Source organism: Bombyx mandarina, chromosome 01 (genome assembly GCF_030267445.1).
Source record: "Bombyx mandarina strain Sakado chromosome 01, ASM3026744v2".
NCBI classification, from domain to species: domain Eukaryota; kingdom Metazoa; phylum Arthropoda; class Insecta; order Lepidoptera; family Bombycidae; genus Bombyx; species Bombyx mandarina.
In genome coordinates, this window is record NC_143208.1 from 503,234 (window position 1) to 526,836 (window position 23,603).

The 23,603-nt window shown below is 34.9% G+C and overlaps 1 protein-coding gene and 1 long non-coding RNA gene across 2 annotated transcripts; one reads left to right on the top strand and one right to left on the bottom strand.

Moving 5' to 3' along the window:
- The first annotated feature begins 410 nt into the window (after positions 1–410).
- Eph (Eph receptor tyrosine kinase) lies at positions 411–11,575 on the top strand. Its single transcript, XM_028178155.2, has one exon. It carries the CDS (start codon positions 752–754, stop codon positions 3,770–3,772), a length of 3,021 nt encoding a protein of 1,006 aa, XP_028033956.2. The 5' UTR covers positions 411–751; the 3' UTR covers positions 3,773–11,575.
- Positions 11,576–18,484: 6,909 nt separating this feature from the next.
- Positions 18,485–20,012, bottom strand: LOC149503439 (uncharacterized). Its single transcript, XR_016325749.1, has 3 exons — positions 19,762–20,012; positions 19,483–19,726; positions 18,485–19,217 (listed from the first exon to the last, which is right to left on the bottom strand). It is a non-coding gene; the product is annotated as an uncharacterized LOC149503439 (long non-coding RNA).
- Positions 20,013–23,603: the final 3,591 nt, after the last annotated feature.

The window sequence follows — 23,603 nt, forward strand, 5'->3', positions numbered from 1 at the left end:
CTATTTATGGTTTCTTCGGGTTTAAATGTGTAATAATGGTGGTTTATTAACTGTTTAATATCTGTGAAAGTGCACAAATGTGGGAAAATGAAACAAAGCCGCTGGACGTAGCTTCTCAGGATCCTCCAAAAAGTCCATTGAAAAAATATTAGTAAATGACCACCATTTTACTGAGATTATATTTCATCCCATATCATCTCATTTCATTTCATTTAATTTCATCCCAGTTGATTAATGTCTCAAATGAATCATCTTCATTTCATTTCAATTCATAATATAATTTTTCATAAAAATATGAATATAAATTATAATAAGACATGACTTAAAAGTCTCAGTTACCAGGTCATAAAATCCCATAAAAAATGTATTATCTATGAATCTATCATCTCTTTCTAACTCGTTTCACTATTTCAAATTCGCATATGGCAACACAGAAAACTGCTGCGCGTCCATATCAAGTGAATTTAGCCTGTTTTACGAGATCAATAGAAAAATACAGATGCTGAATCGTCGCGCGGTATATTGTTATTTGTGTTCAATCTCAGTCTGAATTTCAGTCAGTAAACACGTTCTCTGAAAAAAGTCCTCGGCATCGTCACTCATCCGAGTGTAGTAGTGGGCCACTCATAACATTGCAGAAGTGGTCGGCCCTTTATGTGAAGTGATGTAAAGTGAATAGTCCTTTCAATATGTAGGAAGGTTTAGGAAACAAGTCTTTATTTTTCTTGAATGATCGTGTGATGCCGTTGACATGATTTGGCTGATAGTAGTGACGGCCTTGGCTAGCGTGCATGGCGAACAAGTGCTGCTTCTCGACACTACAGCAGAAGATACTCTAGGCTGGACCCGGTTCTCGTATGGTGCGCAGGCTAGCACTGCCGGCTGGCTCGAAGAATCTTACACAAACTTTGAAAAACAAATAAACTGGCGCTCCTATGTGGTCTGTGACGTCGCCCACCATAATGTGAATAACTGGCTCTGGACCCCGTTCATCGAACGCAGAAATGCCAATAGAATCTACATAGAAATCAAGTTTACTATTCGTGATTGCTCACTTTTCCCAGGAAATGCATTGAGTTGTAAAGAAACATTCAGTCTCTTGTATTATGAATTTGATGTTGCCACTAGAGAACAACCTCCCTGGGAGCCCGAGAGTTACAAGTTAGTTGGCCGCATCGCCGCAGGGGAAGGCAGATTTAACACTAACTCTGAAGTGGACATCAACACTGAAGTGAAGAGTATTGCAGTCACAAAGAAAGGTGTGTATTTTGCATTTAGAGATCAAGGAGCCTGCATATCTATCTTGGCAGTGAAAGTTTATTACATCACATGTCCTGATGTCAACATTAATTTTGCAAGATTCCCTGCCACTCCCACTGGCAGGGAAGTTACAGTTATTGAACAAGCCAATGGAACTTGTGTTGCTAATGCTGAGGTTGCTCCTGGTGAAAAAGCCCCTGTTTATTTATGCAAGGGTGATGGCAAATGGACCCTTCCCAGTGGCTCTTGCAAATGCAGGGCAGGCTTTGAACCTGACCACAACAATCAAATTTGTACAGAATGTCCACCTGGAAAATTTAAATCTCACACTGGTGACGAACACTGCATTCCGTGCCCTGATCATTCTGAGTCAACCATATATGCTGCTGCTGAATGTAAATGTACTCCAAAATACTATAGAGCTAAGAAAGACCCAAAAACCATACCCTGTACTCAGCCACCTTCAGCACCTGATAATTTGACTGTAACATTTGCTGATCAGTTTTCTATTTCTCTTACTTGGCAACCGCCACACAATACTGGCGGAAGAAGTGATATTACATATAAGATTTCATGTGCCAACTGCGGCCCCACTGTGGAATTTAGACCAGGAGAGACTGGCCTTAATAGTACACGAGTTACAATTAGTGGCCTAGATCCAGTAACTGAATACAAGTTTCAAGTTTATGCAGAAAATGGGGTGTCTGAACTCTCTCCTGATCCTGCAAAACACATAGAAATCACAGCAGTAACTGAAGCCTCTGTAGTGAGTGTGGTGTCAAAATTGAGGATTTTGAACACAGAAAGTGATAGGTTAACAATTGCTTGGAATCCACCACAAATAGACTTAACTGATCCTGATGACACTATAGAGAGCTATGAAGTGAAATGCTTTCCAAAAGACAGTCAAGACAAGAATACCAACACCACCCTGAGGATTACTAAGGACCCACAGGTCACCATCACAGGATTAAGAAAAGACACTGAATATGGCATTAGGGTCAGAGCCAAGATGAAGAGAGGATGGGGAGAATTCAGTGGAATTGTATATGCTCGAACCAATTCTGTTACTGAAACTTCATTCATTGACGAAGAAGGAGCTCAAGTTAGATTAGTTGCTGGTGTTATGGTGGCAGTAGTTGTCCTCACAGTGATTGCCATCATTGCTACTGTTTTATTTTTGAGATCTCGTGCTGATGATGAATGTGATAAAAAACAACCTAGTGATTGTAATGCTCTTAATTATAGAAATGGAGAAGTTTACACAGGACCTGATCGTCCTGCTAAGACAAGCAGCAATGCTACCACTCCTCTTTTTGCTGGCACTGGTTCCAGGACTTACATAGACCCTCATACATATGAAGACCCCAATCAAGCTGTCAGAGAATTTGCACGTGAGATTGATGCATCATGTATTACTATTGAAGCAATAATAGGTGGTGGTGAATTTGGAGATGTTTGTCGTGGCAAATTGAAACTTCCAGCTAGTTGTGGCCCAGAAATTGATGTTGCCATCAAGACATTAAAACCAGGCTCCACTGAACGAGCTCGACGTGATTTCCTGGCTGAAGCGTCTATAATGGGCCAATTTGAACATCCAAATGTGATATTCTTACAGGGAGTCGTCACAAAATGCAATCCAATTATGATTATTACTGAGTTCATGGAAAATGGATCTTTGGACACTTTCTTACGGGCTAATGATGGAAAATTTAGAGTGCTGCAATTGGTTGGTATGTTACGTGGTATCGCCACTGGAATGCAATATCTTTCAGAGATGAACTACATCCATCGTGACCTAGCTGCACGAAATGTACTTGTCAATTCTCAACTTGTTTGTAAGATAGCTGACTTTGGTCTTTCTCGTGAAATTGAATCTACTGCTGATGGAGCCTATACAACCCGTGGTGGAAAGATTCCAGTACGATGGACAGCACCAGAAGCAATAGCATTTAGGAAATTTACTTCTGCCAGTGATGTCTGGTCTATGGGAATAGTGTGCTGGGAGGTAATGAGTTTTGGGGAAAGACCTTATTGGAACTGGAGCAACCAAGATGTGATTAAATCAATTGAAAAAGGATATCGTCTACCAGCTCCTATGGACTGTCCTGAGGCTGTGTATCAGCTGATGCTTGATTGCTGGCAGAAAGAACGAACACACAGACCAACTTTTTCAAGCATTGTGAAGACACTAGATAAATTAATTCGTTGCCCAGATACATTGAGAAAGATTGCCCAAAACCGTTCAGCAGACCCTTTAGCAGGCGATACTCCAGACTTGATTCAGTTTACATCAGTGGAAGAATGGCTTGAATGCATAAAAATGTCACGGTACATCGAGAAGTTTCGAGCGGCGGGCATTTCCGACATGGATGCGGTGGTCGACTTGACTGTGCATCAGCTGGCATCTCTCGGCGTGACTCTTGTCGGTCATCAGAAGAAGATTATGAATAGTGTGCAGAGCATGCGGGCTCAGATCCGGGGCAGCGGTCCTTACGGATTTCTTGTATAGAAAGTGCACAGTGATATGAACAGGATAAATAGACTTGAATGGCAGACACATGGACTGATCTCGCAGGACTCTGTACTCCAACAGTGGTCATACTGAATTAAATTAGGCATCTGTATATTTTTCTAAATCAAACTGCCATAGTATTAGACATAGTATTTAATGAGACTTTTTAAATGCAACTTTTTATATCATGTTGATTATATATTTTTATTCATGTTTTTTTCTATACTTGACTGACTTGGCCTATTTGAATTTGATGCTTTATATTAAAACGAACACTACCGTCTCTTAGCCTAAACAACGAATCAAAGTCATTATTAATTTATTATGTAATATTTGAGATGAATGTGAGTTCGTTATTTAAGAAGACCTGGGGTGATAAAAAGATTTTTTCTGTTCTCTATTATTTTTATCTCTATTATTTTAAATTAATAATTGTCTTATGATCATCAACGATTATGCACCTTGTCCTTTTTTCTTGTCCATTGTATGATCTTTATTTTTACAAACAATATATGTTCAAGAAAAATTTAGATTAAAAGGAGTAGCCTTATAGTGCCACCAATATGGGAAATATTGAAATACAATATTTATAAATAAATATCTAGTTAGAGAATTCCTGTATTTTTATGAATATTGTATGTATATTCATGATTTTGAATATTAAATCTAATGCATTAAAACATTCTAATTGTATGTTGACAGAGTTTGACTACTTTGTTTGGTGATTCACATCGGTGGTCAAACTCATTAAATTATTGATATATTTATATCATTCTTGACATTGTGATTAAAGTACTTAATTATTATAGTATTTCTGAAACAATTAAATTGGTATAATTATTTGCTTTATACTTTAGAAGACTTTATTTTTCTATTGAAAATATTTTTTTGAGTGCCTGTCAACTTTTTCGTAAAACAGACTTAGACAATTACGTTACATGAATCAACCTATATAGAGACATCTTGTAAACTGTAATTTATAATCACTTTTGGCCTGAAGACATACAATCAAATAAGAATAAAAAATATTCTCATTTTGTATTTTGTAAATTTGTAAAACCTATTTTGAACATCCTAGATTTTTGAGTATTTCTGTATTCATTCCTTCTTTACGAACAATATGAGGAGATCTAGTGGCAAACCCTCTTCCTCCATTTCATTTGAAGTTAAAATCATCTATGGCATTACAGGAGATGCAGGTATTTAGATAAATGCCAACTATCTTCTTTGCTGATATAAGAATGTGCTAATTTAAATTTTCAAATTAAAAACCCAAATATCTTTTTTTTTTCGTATTATTTATGAAACAGTGACAACTTTTTAGCAAAACAAATTATTCTGATGAAAAACAATTACCATGATTGATTCATGTAACAATTTGATCGAACCTTTGTCAGTAATGCAACTGTGCTGTCAAATCCAGTGATCATAACCCAGTGGTCATATTCCCAATTGTACAATAATTGTTAGTACGATTATATTCATTCCCTTTTTGTATTATCTATTTATGTAATTAGTCATAGTAAAATATTGCCAATATAGTTCATAAGAGCTTCGCTTTTTTCTGAGCTTTGTGATGATTAACCGACTGCGAACGTTATGCTATGCGAATAATGTGAATATATCACTGCTCTGCGATAATATTCCTGTTTCATAACGTCGTTTAGTCTTCACCACGATGTTATTGCTCAATCGACTCACGATATTTAATAATGACAACTCTGATTATCTCACCATTTTTAGAATATAGCATAAAAAAGAAATAGAATATAGTAAGATGCGTTAATTACCCGTGGATGTAAGGAAAATTGTCTCCATCATTACAAGATAATGTATACCAGAATATTTATTAGCGTTAAAAAATAAATTTATTCTTATTTGAACTTTAAAATTATTGTATTTCACATGTTTTAACGAAAAATGTCCCTGATAAGCTTATAGAAATAATATTATAATACTTTTAAGGAACAATATATGTAGTTCCAGTTGTAATGTACTATTATATATTACTAGAATGAATGTTTAACGCCAATATGATCCATATCACATATTAATTGATCAATCTAATATACAATGATTAATGGCCTCAAGTTTTTATTCGTTTCGAACCTGTTGAAATAAAAACAAAACTTTCCACAGAAAATTATAATTTATGAACGTTTTGTATTTACAATTATATTTTATTATCCAGTTTGCGAGGAAAGGAACCTATCTAGGTGATCGATCGTGTGTTGAGATGTATCTGTAATTCAATAATAAGAGTTCAGAGCTGCGTGGGATTCAACGAGATATAAACATGTCGAAATAATACTAGCACTGAACAAATCGAATATCTAAACGTACATAAAATAAAAACACGATGTTGAAATATTTATATCGAAACGTCACTACTTGTGGTATCAAACTGTTGTTTTTTTTTGTTAAAATAACAGAAGCTTTACTATCGATTGATTGAAGACGAACGGAGTTGCAATCATACAACGAAATTGATGTATTTTGATGGGCTTACATCAAATTCAATTCCAAGTCCTCCCACAACAAGACATTAGATTCGCCTGCGCCTGAATGCGGGAACCTAGCTGTTCTACCCATTAGATAAGGATAGAACCCACTTGCTATCGCAACTTTCACTTTGAGTCTAAATCTCCTAGTCATTTACCAAACCTGCACCTGTTTTTTAGAAGAGTAAATAACAACACCGTGTTGTTTTATAAAAAGTAATAATTTGCAACCAGCAAATGCGATGTAAAATATTTTCAAAATGGTAATTGCAAGTAAACGTTTATACCCGCTCATGGAAAAGACTCTCGCGTTGATGTTAACCCTGAAATGTCAACGACATTACAAATCATACTACGGAATTCTAATAATCTACGAACAATATTAGAATTAACCAATCTTATTAATGTAAATTGTATGAAGGCTTCTTTCATAAGCAATAATATTAACAACAAAAAGAGATTGGCACTTGTAGATCTGACAACGATTATATCATCTATAAGTAGGGGAAAAGGAAACAATATTAACAAACAGATGCATCTCACACATCGATTTTGATAATTCGGCTATACTGGGTGTTAGGACACCGCTTCCGAAAACGAAGACAGACGATAGTACTAATGACACCTTTGATGATAAAGTTAGGTATTTAGACAAATGTTTTAAATAAGTACATATTTGTGCGATCGAGCGAGTGCACAGCGCCACGCGCCCGTGCGGCTTTGATCCGACCATCAGCTGTTTTTGATTTTGTGTTGCATTACTGGGTTTTTTTTTTCATCAAACAATCGTTTCATTTAGCTGAACTAACATTTTGGAGCGTAAATAATGCTAATAAAAAATATATTTTTTCAATCAGGATGGATTTTTTCCCGTCCCATCATTAACGGTGTCATTAGTACTAACATCTGTCTTGGTTTTCGGATGCGGTCTCCTTGAGACTCTCAACTATACTTGAGACCTTAGAGCTTATATCTCAAGGTGGGTGGCGCATTAACATTGTAGATGTCTATGGGCTCCAGTAACCACTTAATATCAGGTGGGCTGTGAGCTCGTACACCCATCTAAGCAATAAAAAAAATTACACACAGTATAATAAAATAATATACCTATTATATATAAACAATGTGCTTTTATTTAAAATACAAATTGAATACTCAGAAGTAATCACGTAAGGTTCAGGTCTTTTAATATTGACCCGTCCCTGGGTAGTAGTGGATTCTTAGTTTTCTGAATATCAGGTAAATCGTAGTCGAGGTTGTTCGTTCACGCAAAAATTAATTAGATTGTATAGTTAAAAAAAAGGCTCATTTCTTAGATTTCATTAACTCCGATTTAGTTAGTTTTATGTGGTTTAATATATTTTTTCAATATAACAAGCTAATTTATTCGAATTCTTTCCAAGCTTAAAAATAACTGCAATAGGCTTAGGCAATATGTACAAGTTATAGCATGACGTTTAACATCTGGATCTTATATTGTTAACTTATACATACTTGTAACTTTAATTCAATGAGTAAAGACCTTGATTACCATAGTACTTTAAAATATTTAAATTTTTATTTGCTTATCAGGGACTAGAAGATTACTGAACCACCACCTACATTAAATTGACTGATGTTCAAAGAAAATAATTTAGTTAATTATGTACCTTAAAAGTATTAAAGAAATGGCAAAAATCTAAAAAAGAAATTGTTACGCATTTTTAAAAACAAAACTTAATATGTTTTTATACACATTTACGTGAACGCACGTGTTTCAACTTTCCTATCGTAAAAGAACGCGATCCAGCAGTCTGCTGCAGTAGTAATGTTTAATGCTTTTATTGACTAAATAATTATATTTAAGAAACCGATACAGAACAGTGTCACGTTTCCGGATACGAAATGTATATTTTTAGGATCTCGCGAATTATGTATTCGATTGAAACTCATTTCGATGCCTCCAATGAACACTACTCTAACTAAAAATTTTGAAATTTTCGTTTTTCACACAAATCGCTTAACTATTTTAAAAGTATTACAAATTAATTATTGATGGGATTCGAAGCAAGAGTAAATCAGTTAGTTAGTTACACAAGAAAAAACCATAAATATATCTGCAATAATAAAGATTTGATCAACTTTTTCATTTAAACGCTCCTCCTGTAAACCTACGAATTTGCAGTTAGAGTAGTGTTCATTGGAGGCATCGATTTTACACTTTAATGTAGTTTTAATTGTTCATTTTACAAAATATACTTCATTAAGAATAGTTTACTGTTTTTTAATTATTCGAAAAACTGTAAAATGAATAAAATAAACTTGTGTATAAATTGTAAGTACAACGATTAAATCATGCCAATTTTTTTTACGAACTAATGTATAATTTCATATTTATTAAATGCTGCAATTGTTATTATACATCTAATATTTCAGTAATTTCCACGATTCAACTTAAATATAGTCCCTTCTTGTGTTTCTATACATAAAAAATGTATCAATGTAGAATTAGATAAATTATTTCCTAGAGTCTAGTTGACTAACAAATAAATAAATTATCTAAAAACAATAATAAAATTTATATAATACATGTATACAATTCTGGAAAACCGAAATATATATCTAATTCTGCTTAACATCCGTTTTGGTTATGGATAAAACATGTAAAATAATCATTTGTTGAAATGACTGTCCGCCACGCTACCTATGTACGCTGATGGTTTTCACGCTTATGGTGACCATGCTGATTTGCTCCCTCTGAAGTTATCGGCACACGAAACCACGTAGAAAACGATAAATCCAGATAATACATCGATGGGTGAAAGGCTTAAGCGTCATTTTTGCGACTTTACATGAGAGCCATATCAGGTATAAAATTCGGAAAAATATCATAACAAAAAAACTTGAGTTATTTCAATAGAGTAAACTTAATTGAAGTTGAATTAAAAACATCGGACTATTGATGCTAATGCCAAATAAAACGCATCTTTAATTACAAAGATAAGTGTAGCGTATTTAGCGAAATGTCCCTTAAACCAAATAGCCTTTCAACCCTCGACGTGATTTTTTTTCTCTAAAATCCTGCACGGCCTTTCCCTTCGTCATAATAGTCGAGGTGGTCACGATTATGTACGAAATTTGAAATACATGGTTATTGCAACATTAAAATGCCTTACAAACATTCGTTAAAAACAACTCAGATAAATAGACAAATTCTATGAAGCCCTTTAAGAGGCTATTCAGTCTCAATTAACAGGCTACGTACGCAATGTGACTGAATCACGACTGTAAAGAGTGGTACGCGCGTACCCAGTTACGACCTGTGAGAGGTGATCCAGAGGCACACATAAATCCCTGAACTTTGAGTGTATTTAAAATAAACTGCGTAACGCGATTGGCTTTTACTTAAAACGAATTTACAATGCCACTAAAAAGGAAAAGAAAGCTTGAAAATTTAAAAGGGAAAAATTACTTAACGCTTACTTGAGAAATAATAATTTAGGAAAAATAATACTTAAAACACATACATATATTTACTGTACATATATATTGACAGTAAAAATTAAATTCACTTTCGTTACTTATTATATAAACGAATAAAAAAATTCAGTATTAAATAAAATGAAGATTGTTGCAATAAATAAAATTAAATATATTATTTAAAAAAAACAACGATTCACTAACAGGCAAATAACATTATATTTTTTAATGATTTAAACTTATAAGTTCTAATTGTGAACGGCGACATAGCAAGTGATCTTACTGGCGTAGTCGTTAAAGCGATGCCATGATTAACTAGACTCTTCGAACCGTAGTGACGACACCTACTTATAGCACTTCTGAGTACTTTTTCTGATTACTTAACTAAGTTTCAAAATAAATAGCTAGTTGAAAGTAAATAAAAAGAATATATATTTAATAGTTTTTTGATACTGTTATCGTTGTAAAATAGTCCATAATTCATATTTGTATTATGTAGTTTGAGATTAGTAGATTTAAAAAAGTAAGATCTGGTATTTGTATTAAAGAAGATTGTATTTAACAGAGCAGAATAAATTGCACCGACTGATTTTAATCCACAAATAACAAACATAATATAATTTTCGTATTCACCAAGTAAACGTAAACGGAAACTCCAATAGATATAAAATAAATGTATACACAAAATATATTATATACACATATAGTTTATCACCGATAACATACATTTTGAAGGTTTTTTTTTTTTTCATGTATGTACCTAGTGATAGTAAGGATACCTCTTAACGAAAACGCTGAAGCAATAATTGAAGCCTATAAATAAAATTAATGTTACGTAATCGAAAATCAGATGTCATTATATTTAATGTGTTATTTAAAATGATCCGTGTGTCGTTTCGTGCGCTCGCTTTGTCTACAAAACGAAATTGGGCTGTTTTATTAACCAATCTGCTTAGTGCAAGCTTTTTAACTTCTAGATCGCGTAAAAGCTATACAAATGTGAGTTAGCTTTTACGCGATCTAGAAGTTAAAAAACTCGAACTAAGCACATATATTGAGAGAGTAGCACAGGAAATCGTTTTGCAAACTTATAGTATGTATTAAAAACGCAATTTTTATATCAATGCTTTACGGTTCACTGAAAAATAAAAAGGTACCACGTCGACGTTATTCGCCTTTGACTAAATAAAATGTAATTAAACTTCAGTCGCACAGTCGGAGGTAATCTGAAAGTTTGAATAGTTATGTTAGGTGAGCGCATCGAGAATCCTTTGAGGCATTGATTTAAAGCTTTAATCCGAATGCAATATCGCCGGCTCCGCTGTGGCGATTACAACAAATCGTAATTTTCATTCCATTTCTGATGTGTTTGAACATCACGTCGCACCCTGTTCTTTATTTTCAACTCTAAAGATTGCGAACTCACGAGACCCGACACACGATCATATGTGATATGAAAGTTCTAGAATCGCATTTTTTACGTAAAATTACTTATAATGCTTATGCAAATCGAGTTGTAGAATAAAATGTTTTTTTTTTAATTATCAAACGAATAGTATTCGAACGGTAGAAACACCAATTATTATGATAGCATAATTAATTGTAAAACATAGCGTGATGTTAGATTTTTATTTATAAGTTTAATTTTACATAGGTGATGTCGACAGTGCGGCGGAAATATTTCGTTTCCATTGAATATATAGGCCTCGCTCTCGACACCGTATACAGATATTTATTTACGATAACAAAATAGATTTTACGATCTTTATTATGAATCGGCTTAGGTAAATTGAAGGTGTAAGCTTGATTATAATTTATCTAATAAACTATTGATATTTAATGTGCTTTTTATTTATTATTCATTAAGCCTGATCACGTTTTGCTATTACGATTCTCTAAATTTTCTAATTGACTTGCGCCTATTGTTGCAACATACAGTGAAGGTACTAGCTAAAAACTTTCCCGGTAATAGCAACAGAAAGTACCAGTTGGTCCCATAAGAAACACACAAAGCCATACAATGCGAACAACCTAAATAAATATTTGAATATAATTGGAAAATTCGTAAAATTGCTACAAGAAATAAAAATGTTTGTTGCATTGAAACTTGTAATGGTCGAACAAGGTCGAAGCTCATTTAAATTGTCATTTGAATTTTTTTTTTTTTTTTTTTTTTTTATTGCTTAGATGGGGGACGAGCTCACAGCCCACCTGGTATTAAGTGGTTACTGGAGCCCATAGACATCTACAACGTAAATGCGCCACCCACCTTGCGGTGATTCTCGTAGCATTCAGCCAACATGCGCGAGAGCAAGCGTGTACTTCAATTATTCACATGACAACATTGATCACGATGCCTTTCATAAAATTTTAGTAACTGGCCGGTCTTTATCATTGTTTTTTTCCTCTTACCTAAACGACGTTAACTTAAGGGATTATTCCAACTACGCGCGTATGTGTAGGTGAGCTCACGGGGCTCAACCTGAGAGAACTTGTTATGATTGGCTCCAGTAAGAGCAGCGCTTCGCTGAATGTTCATCCGGATCGGGATCGCGTCCTACTGAGAAGAACTCTCTTCCTTGTATTCGACGAGTACACTAAGTAAGTTTTTAGAACACGTATAACATGTCTTCATTGTAAAACATCGATATTTCGACCTCATTTTGATCCAATATCACGCTTGGACCCGGTAGGCTGGTTTTATTCCAGCAAGGTGGTGATACATTTAACTACATGATATGGTGAATGGTGATACATTGATTGCCGTTACCACTCCACCATATAGAATTACACATCAAATCAAATCAATCATCTTGCAAGTGATATGCTGAGGAAACACAAAGTATTTGAAATGATTTTTTTGTTTTGAATTTTAAGGTTTGCAGATATAATTCGTGATATACCTGCTACTAATAACATTTTATTAAACTAGTTTTATGCCATTCAACAAACCCTGTGTTCAATAAATCTAAATCATCTAAAATTTACGATAACCCTTCATAACCCTTCATACATAAAATAAAAGCAGCACTACATTTTACTGAATTCATCGTTTCAGAATTAAAATAACAAGCAGAGTCGAACTATTTTCCTATTAAAAGTTCTGACGGACTCAAAGGGAGGATGATACGCTTCGATGATTTGTAGCACGCCCAACCCGCCCTGGTGCACGGGGTGGCAATCTGCACAGGGGGCTCCGCACGCCCTGCACCTCTTGCACTTTTACCTATTCACTTTTACCATATTACAAATTATTATGCATCGCTACACAATATACTCCTCTCTTAACATATTTTATTGGAATTCAATTCAGTACAGTGAACCTGAACAATATTATAGATAGATAGATTATAGACCCAGAAGCGCTGGGACTTGTAAAAAACCCTCCAAGCACCTCCCAAATTTTGAAGAGATAAAGTAAAAACCAAAAATTAAGAAGTCGGTAGGTACTTTACTTAAATTAGTTACGAATTCTCTGAAATACATGGGTTAAAAATGACTACAATTTATTTGATATATAATTTACTTTAATAGATTGATGGACAAAATTCAATTTGTTACACATATTCCACTCAAAGGCAAAAATACTCCGTAGACGATATGAAGACCGAAATTGCCCTACAAAGGCCACAAATTAATGTTTAACGTTCTGATTTTGTTCAAAGATTGTAGCATCCTCATTGGCAAAGTTATAAGTTGCGCAAACTCTTACAATTGTTCAGAACATACTCTTTGCTTTGCTTTGCTTTGTGCTTAATTGATATTCACAATATTCTTCGGGGCCTTCACACATCTATGTATTAGAAGATTAAATAACAACTATATTTCCATTTTTCTTGTAAACGCCTACCAACGTGAAGCTATTTTTTAATTGCTTGTTTTCAAATAATAATCTGAATTAGTTAAACTTTAAACGTTAAACTGCGGCTTCATTTTTAAATCGAATAATTCGACATTCCCAACAGTACCGAAACGTACCTACTTGAAACATGACCCAATCAAAATTGAAATTAAATTTTTAATAGCTTGCTTCTCAAGGTAATCGAATTTTGTTGCCTCGATTATTAGAAAAACATATCGCTTTTTCGCATTAAAAGTTTATATTTCTAAAAATATTCGAAATTGAGTTAATATGCGTAAACATTGGTACTTATCACCAGTATTTTTCTCATAAATACTGTCAAAAAAGCGTAGTTTAGTTTTAGTTTTTTTTTGTTTACCTATGTTTTGACTACTGCTATCAAAATTAATACATAATTTTATCCGACTTTAAAAGACAGATAATGTAATGGGTAAAAACAAAATGTTGCAAACATGATTAATATTAAAAATATAACATGTTAAATCTTTAAAACACTTCTGGTAAAATTAGTATTATAAGTTATGAGATTATACAGTTTTGATGCGAGAAGACGATATGTATTTGTGCGAAGTAGCGTGACAACAGCCAAGTCTGAGCCAACTATGCATACACAATGCAAAAACATTGCCATGTTATGTTAACAGTGTTTTTTACATCGTCCACTAACACTTATTATATTGACTGATGTCAAAAGTGTGGAATGAACTTAGTAATGAGTATTTTTTTAAATAGAGGTAACCATTATTAGCGAATAATTAATTGACTAAATAAATAAGTACTTGCAAATATATAAAATCAGCGGTAATCTATTTTTGTATAGTGATTTAAAATTATATTTTCTAATCATTCTTTTACTAAACTACTTAAAAAAATTGCATTTTAAATATGCTTAATAATAAATAAATAAATAAAACTGATGCTTCAAGGTTCTTGGCTGTGCTATCGTGAAGTTTTAATGACATTTTTATAGAGGTATTCGAGCGCCATCTGTCGTACGTTGCTTTAATGACAAATAACGTTACAATGGGCATTGACCTTTTTAATTTGTTTGATTGAAAAACCATTTCGAGAAATAGGTGAGTTGATTACTGAAAACCAATTTTTAATGGAAAAATAATCTTTAATTTCCAATACTTTAATCAAAACTGTTTGACATTTGCTTGTTCTCAAATGAGGTCATCACTAGCTTTATTAAACCAGATACTTGAACCTACATTTTTTAATATTCTGGTATATGTCAATTTTAATATGATTTTACTGATAACCTCCAAATCGCTTTTATAATTTCAACTCAAACCATGAATGTGTCATGGCTTGAACACTTTTAAACCTATCTTAATTCGAACATGTTTTCATATCAGAGGTTAAAATTTATATTAGGGCAACGGCCCCATTTTCTTTATGTTACTCAAATGTAATCAACCTTGAAAATTTATGACATGCTCTAATAATTATTAAAAAAAAAAATATCGCATCTTTTTTATAATCAATGCCAATTACCCACAAATGCTTTATTCGGCACATTTGCAAGAAACATGATATATATTATATCGTCAATGTAGTTGACATTAAAAACGATTTTCATTTCTTAAATTGCGTTACTTTAGTGTCAAATGGAACCATTTTTTATGTTCCATACAGTAATTTAATTTATAGCAGTGACGCGTCTGCAGGGCATAAAAATGTTTTTTACGTAAATTCAATGCCTCTTCTACATCGATCGTTCAGTCATAGCCTCCTCAGAAACGCATTCTTTCAATTATGTTCCTGTTTAATTACTCGATCAATTCTGTCGAGCTTTCATTTAGATTTAGCTCTTTTGTTAAGTAGAAGGTAGAATGAAGACGCCTCGGGCTCCGACCCGGATTGGGTTTATACAAATTGGGGGGAAGACATAGAAGATATTTTTTACCGAGCGAATATTATTTCTTGTTAGACTGACGGTCCCAATCTTGAATATGTGTCAGATTATACTTAGAAATCAATATAATTATTTTGAAAGTTTCGTTAACACTAAGTACCGCTACAACAGTGAAAAGCTATGAAGCTGAGCGTTTACTGGTGGTAGGACCTCCAGTCTTTTTAATAATAGTACTACATAATATAATAAATTAAGTAGTCTTTTACATCAGGCGAATAATGAATATTTTTAAGATAATTAGGAAAAGATACGAAAATAACGATAGATAATTATTTTGTGTGAAGCTCTCAGCAGTTCACCGCTCGTTGCTCACAGTCTGGTAAAGTTAACGTCCCGAGTACGGACACGGCGAGTCAGCAGCACTTTGAGATTGTTTTCTTAAGGAACTTCAGATGTAATTTTGCACGGTAAAATGAATAGCTCAGTTGGAAAGTTTTAAATGAAGCTCTGACCGATTACATGTAAGTTTTTTTTATGTTTTTTGATTGCGTAAGTAGGTGTTTATTGAGCCCATGGATATCACAGCGTGAGTGCCGGCACCCAGCTTGAGACATGAGGTCGAAATTTCGTTTTTTCCGTTTGCCAAATTTCGTGCCTGAGTTTGTAAGATTTCCTCCTGCTGAAGCGACGGTCACCGAAGCTGTAAGGTTTAAGGTGCTCCCTAAATTGCTTTAGGTAACATTCGCCTGACCACCCGCGACGCACCCGGGGCCGAGCCGGAACAGGCCGGTCGACTGCGCTCAACACTGCATAGATGTCTGCCGACGGAGTTGTGAACGAGTAGAACTGTACGTGGGCTCTCTCGATACAGGATGTCATGTGCTATCCCGCTGGATCAGAACGAGCTTGTCGAGTCTGAATGCGATACATCACCGCACGATCGCTATTTAACTATAAGGAATTGCTCTGATGAATTGTTCGAGATGATACCGGCATCTCGTTTTTACCATCGCACCGCCCGCCACCGGAGTAGAGTTCATCCATACTACCTGGAGCCACTGCGGTCATCCACAGTGCGTTTCCAGAGGTCTTTTTACCACGTACCATCCGGCTATGGAATGAGCTCCCCTCCACGGTGTTTCCCGAGCGCGATAACATGTCCTTCTTAAAACGAGGCTTGTGGAGAGTATTAAGCTGTAGGCAGCGCCTTGGCTCTGCTCCTAGCATTGCTGAAGTCCATGGGCGACGGTAACCACTCACCATCACGTGGGCCGCAAGCGGCTTTTGCCTTTTTTATATTCGAACCTATGTTGTTCAAGATTGAAAAAAGAGTGAAATTATTAAAATAAGCACTCCTCTTCCTCAGTAGCAGCTACATTTGCGACTCTACTCTCGATTGTTGAATAAATATTCAATATAAAACTGAAACATAAAATTAAAACTAATAGCAATACGGCAAGGTTCAAACTGAAGTTTCATCATGTAAAATAAATTCGCACAAATATTAGCTTTCGCTCGCAGTGTTTTATACTTCGTAAATACACAAAAACTAATGCAGCTTTTCTCTTGAAGCAAAACAGTAGATAATTCAGTTTCACGACCAGTTTTGATGGAGGTTGATTTGTATTACTCATGTACATCTCGCATAAACAAACCACATTATTAATTTTATAACTGCATAAGTCAAATCCATGCAGCTGGCTATGTAAATAACGTTTCACTTCGCTCTGTTGATCGGACCTCCAGTCCTTTGAGGGGAAACAGAAACGATTACATCTCACAAGTAAACACCGGACATCTAATGAGTTCTGCGTGGAGTTATATGTAGCTTCTATGCTAGGAAATTGTTTATTAATATTTTGAACTGAATAAAATATGTCACATGAAATTTTATGTCGAGAAGAAAAGAGCACGAAAAGCACTATTTTATATCATAACTGCTGGTAAATTGGCAATTATTTTGATTATAAGCTCTATTTGATTTTAGAGATTTTGCTTTAGTGTAAACATTAAAACTTTCTCATAGCTAATATAATTATTTACAATAGCAGTTTTTTTTTAAATTGGTGATCCATCGGTGCAAGTGAGCTATGAGTTTACGTTGTTATTAAGAATTAGGTTCTTAAAATGCTAATGGGAATGTTCTGAGGTATTTTTAGGTCTATCCATTAACCAATATCCAGGGATCAATATTTTTCAAGGTACCTACTTGCCCTGAACTGAATTCCCCTCCACGATGTTTCCACAATATTACGACCTTTCCTACTAACGAACGTTTGAAAATAACCCTTGTGGCGGGTAGCAATAATACAACACGAGATATTAGACAGATGCCTAAATTTCGCTTACGACATTTTCAAGATAAGCTTCCATATATAGGTATACAAGTTCCGAACAACAACATTCGGTCTACCGAGCAATATCACTCGCTCGATGGAAGATCTTCCCTTTGGCGTATACCTACATCACAAAACTATTCACGGAAGAAAAGATAAGGACTCAAAACAAAATTTTCTTTAAATCATTTTCGAACAATCTGTACAGTTCAAAACAGGAAACTTTAATTGTAACTGTAACAAAATGCACATAATTCCAACAAACAAAACAAACTCCACATAATTCATTTGTTGGGAATTGTAGATTGAACAAAAAAAAAACTAAAAATATAAAACTATGACATTAATTGTTAGCTTGTTGTCGCTTGAGACAATATCGACAACGGTATTCTAACTATATTTACTTAACAATGAAATAACAATATAGCTATTAGTAGCGCAACATGACTGCGATATTCTCAGTGAAAACTGAATTTTATAAAAGCAAGACTGTAATAAGAAACAATTCACTTGGAAATTACTCTATATCATTACACTAAGTAATCTGAAATAGCCCTATACTTAGTCTGAACAGAAAATGCAATTTATCTAGGAAATAATCAAAACTTTATTACTATTTTACGAGCAACGGCTATTAAAATCGTAACAAATAACTGCTGCTTTTTATCACACAGGGTTTCATTTATCAAATTCCATTAATTATAGTTCTGTTAGTAACGTAGTTTGCTACGTAATTGAATTAATTAATGTTGATTCAACTACAACTGTAAACTAAAAATCTCGTTTAAAAAATATGGTGCGCTGAGTAATGAACGCTTCACAGCTAGACATCGGCCACAAACGATCTTTTGAAGCACTCTGTGGATGTGGAAACGCTAATGACGATTGGCGACTGCTCAGTTTTCAGAAATTCCGATTTTATTAATTTCCTTCCTCATTTTATAAAACAAATTAATTTTATCTTCAAAGGGTTTTTCAAACCAAACAATTAGTCTTGTGGACATCACTTTCAGATGTAAAATTGCCTATGGAACAATTAGTATAGACTCGCGAATGTGTCATTTCATCCTTTATAAGCATCTGTATAGATATAATTAAAATCGGGTCGAGTGATTGGTGCGGGGTGCTTGGCTGGCGATCCGTTGGTGAGCCAAGGTAGCTCCTGTGCGCCGTTCACATTGTGTCTCCGGAGACGACATCCGTCATGATATTCCCGGGGATGAAAACCCATCCTATCACCATGACACGTACCGGCGAAGGCGGACTTCCTGCGTACTATGCGGTACCGTAGACCTAGACCTAGACGAATCTAGCCGATGTAGTGGAGCTCGATGGGGTTTAGTCGGTAGTCGGTTATGCAGGGTGAGTCCTGCGCGGCCCACGTCGCTCTCTGCCTCGCGCGCCTATCCCGAGGCCTAGTCACCTGAGAGGTTTTTTTGACGTGAAACTTCTTTAGAATCGTGATGTGATTTCAAACTCGATGAAACGAAAAAATGAAACGTGAAGTTAAAATATCAATTCACAGAGGGCGCTACCTCATACTATAAAAGATGATTTAGAATTATTTCTATTTAGTTTGCTATCAACAGATGTCGCTGCACGTAAATTCAACAATTCCTGAATAGCGATGACGAGATGTTACACAGTTGATAGACGTTCTCGTATTTCTCTTGCTAATTCATACTTACCTCGCGCAGACATACCGTGATCATGCAGGCGGTTTCCCCAGGGTGAGGCTGCTACATTGCACTGCGGAGTGGTTGGTAGTAGACTTGCGCAAAACATCACTTCCCAATGTAATGTGATATGACATCACTTTTACAGACAGGTGATATTACTCGAAAACATTACACATCACTCTTAACATTACTCGGTGCGTTCAATAGATACTGTGACGACGAATACATTGTATCTATACACCCGAATCATTACCTAAGTGATGTGTATGAACACATCACTGTCATTACAGTAGTGTATTACAATACAAAGTATGAACTTTGTATTGTAATACACTGTTATATTACTTGACAGAGATTGACTTACTTAATAATATAATAATTTTATTTTTTACTTAATATAATTTATTGCGGGATGAACGAATTTCATATGGCGACTTAGACTGCAAATTGAGCTCGACAATAATGTTAATATACGAGAGCAGTAGATGCATTGTTTCGGCGCGGTCTCCTCAAAATGCATCCAAAGAGGACTGTACTTTCATTTATAGTCGGATTTTTTATTAGACGAAGTAAACTGACGTTTACTGTGTTGTCAGTTTTTGATGAAATAAAAATAGTGTTGTGACAAAGTGAACGATTGAAAAAACTCCTGAATTAATGAAATTGCCTCGATTGTCTAGTGAATAGTTAGTGTGCCGAACTGCCGATATCGGGCACGGGGTTCGAATTTTAGCCGTGCTTTGTACATACCAACGAGTTTTCGACGAAACATTATGTTCCTATGGTATCTACCTGTACTGAATACCGAGTGTTTTAAACATTAAGAAAAACATTGCGAGGAAGCTTGTAAGACTGTCCTATTTCCAATGCATCATATAGTTGAAACTATAGATGTATAAAATATAACAATTATAGGTACATAGGTAATGAAAATAAAAAAAACTGATTGTAGTTACATACTACTAGTAACATATTATTATATTGGATCACTTTAATACAATTTTATTGTAAAATATAAATAATATTCTTTTATAGTTTGAAATTAATGAGTAACTCTTCACACTCATTGTTCATTTATGTGATTGAACGAGAACTGAACGCATCACTATTACTTTAAATATAGCAACATTATTTCACAAAGTGACATTAGCTACTGTCAGCTGGCTTCGTCTAATTAAAAATCCGACTATAGACGCCGTTCTTTCTTTCACTTATTAAACACGCATTAAAACAAATAATAAAACTATTTTCAAACAAGTGCTTAAGTAATTCAAACACAAAAATTAATATGAAATATTACTAAACAATTACGAGCGACTAGCGATTTTACAAAAGTTGCGAATTAAAAATTAAGTAACTACTTGCGGGGAACTACTGGCTGGCCGCATGAAAAATATAAACACAAATACCTATATTAAAATTCAGACGTACCATAGGTATAAAAATGTACCTAGCGGCCAGGGCATACGGTTCAAAATCACTAGGAATAATTCCGTGTCGCTTGCTCATTTATTTTGGTCGATCGGTCTGTCTCGCTCGCTCGGTTCCGTTCATGTATTAAGCAACATTACACGACAAAGAAAGAAACATGTTGGGTGATAGTGTGATGTTTGTTTCCTTCGCGTAATGTGTGATGTTGCATTACATCGTAGAGTAATATTACCGGAGTAATATCACTCGCATTACTTACACATGTCTAGTGGTTGGTGGTTGACTCTTGCGATTATTCATATTTTTTATAAGTTTCACTTCTACCTGTGTGTGACTTGCACACACACACTTTTTTTTTTATTAGGATCACAATACACATTACAAGCTAAAAAGATGCACAAAAAATAACAACAACTAAAAAACAATCTGGCTTGTAACATGAGCCATGTGCGCACGACTAAAGGAGACAAATCTGCTGAGTTTGTACAACGTTTCTTATTGTATAGAGTTCTTTACAAGTATAGGGCAATACAACACGATAACGAAAACTAATTTAACTTATAATGTAAGAAAATAATTTTACTCACAATATACATTAAAAAATTACACTACTTAACCTACTATTAATTCTAAGGATTGATTAATTGGAACCTTCAACTCCCTGTTCTCACTCTTTTTCTCTGGAGGCGCCTGAGTTCGACTAACTGGTCCTGTTACCCCTTCGAAGGTAAAAAAGGATAAGTGATACACATTTTCTCAGGTTGTTCCCGTGAGCTCAGCTAACGGTCTGTGCGTAGTAAGTATAGACCCTTAGGCTACCAATGATTAGGTAAGCAATAAAAAAAGGATAACTAGCTATTAATTTTAATTTTATTGGACTCGTGCGGATATTGTACACTTCTTGATTAGTTTCCATATACTTTGTATAGAAAACTGAACTGAAATATTGTACCGAGACAACGAAACGAAACAACACAGTTCATTAAGTATCTTACTGGCGTCAAGATTGACCTGTACCTACAGTAGCAGTGCCATTTGTTCTAGTTATTCTCTTTGCGGATAAATTACATTTTTATTAGTTTTCTAACCTAGGTCGGATCGTAAGGAAACATTTTGTTTCGAAACTTTACAATAGAAACAAAGGTTTTTAGTCAATTTATAATTATTATTTTTTTAATTGTTTAGATGGGTGGACGAGCTCACAGCACACCTGGTGTTAGGTGGTTACTGGAGCCCATATACATCTACAACGTAAATGCGTTACTGCTTTACGGCAGAAATAGGCAGGGCGGTGGTACCTACCCGCGCGGACTCACAAGAGGCCCTACCACCAGTAACTTATTACCCTAATCAAGATCCATTTGTAGTGAGATTTATAATATTAATAGCCGACATCGCGAGCATATTACATCTTCCATGAACATAACCCATAATAATGTCTAATAATGTCTGTCTGTTTGCAAACAAGGGAAGTTAAAAACCATACGTTTGACCTCGATGAAGTTTTAGACACAAACATGTTGTTGTTTGTTGATATGTCCGTACATAAGCATCGCGCGGGTATTTCTTAGCCAAGCTCGCCGGATTTACACATCAATTTATATCTTACTCTTTCAAACCACTTAAAAATGTGATTAAATATTTGAATATAATAGTAAACTTCTGCGTGAAAAAACATAATGTATCAGTATTATTACTTTAAGAATATTTTAATATAGTTTATACGTTTGGATCCGAGAACGGGAATACTGGGACGAGTTTCATAGAACTTTCAGTTAGGACCTCTTGTGAGTCCGCACAGGTAGGTATCACCACCCATCACCGCCTATTTCTGCCGTGAAGCAATAATGCGTTTCGGTTTCAAGGGTGGGGCAGCCGTTGTAACTATACTGAGACCTTAGAACTCATATCTCAAGGTGGGTGGCGCTTTTACGTTGTAGATGTCTATGGGCTCCAGTAACCACTTAACACCAGGTGGCTGTGAGATCGTCTACCCATCTAAGCAGTAAAAATTGTTGAGGCTTAGTCACGAAACAATTATATCTATCAGTACTATTAGTCTAGCAGACCAATGTTTAATGAACAAGAAAATATAAATCGGAGAAGTGTTCGAATTCGCTCTATTTTTAATTAAAAAACGTTTTCAGTTCTTCGTCGTCGTAGCCTTATTATTACGTTCTTAATAAACGGTCAGGCGAAGTAGCAGCCTGGGGCTAGATTGACTAAGCGCTACCAAACTACATTGCGCTGTTGGTAGTCTGCATATTTAGTCGATTCGCTTCTCTCGCATTATAACGAACATTGAACAACAACATGGAAAACAAACAAACAAACAATGCTGCTCTCTGTTCGGCACTAGCTGAAAGTTCTATGAAACTCGTCCCGGTATTCCCGTTCCGGGATCCATTCCAAATTAGCATTCTTCAATTAAATGTTTTCAATTTATATTCTAGTGTTTGTTTAGCTTCCTCAGTCTTTTTAGTCTATTTTCGTTTGTGTAGTAGGGAACATGTGAAATTTGAATTTTTGAAACTAATATTAAATATGCCTAACGATAAGGGATTAAGTTGTAACATAAAATTGTCGTTTGATCTCCTTTGTTATTTAGATTATTAGACTAGTGATGATCAAAGTTTAAGTTTTTTTTTATTGCTTAGATGGGTGGACGAGCTCACAGCCCACCTGATGTCAAGTGGTTA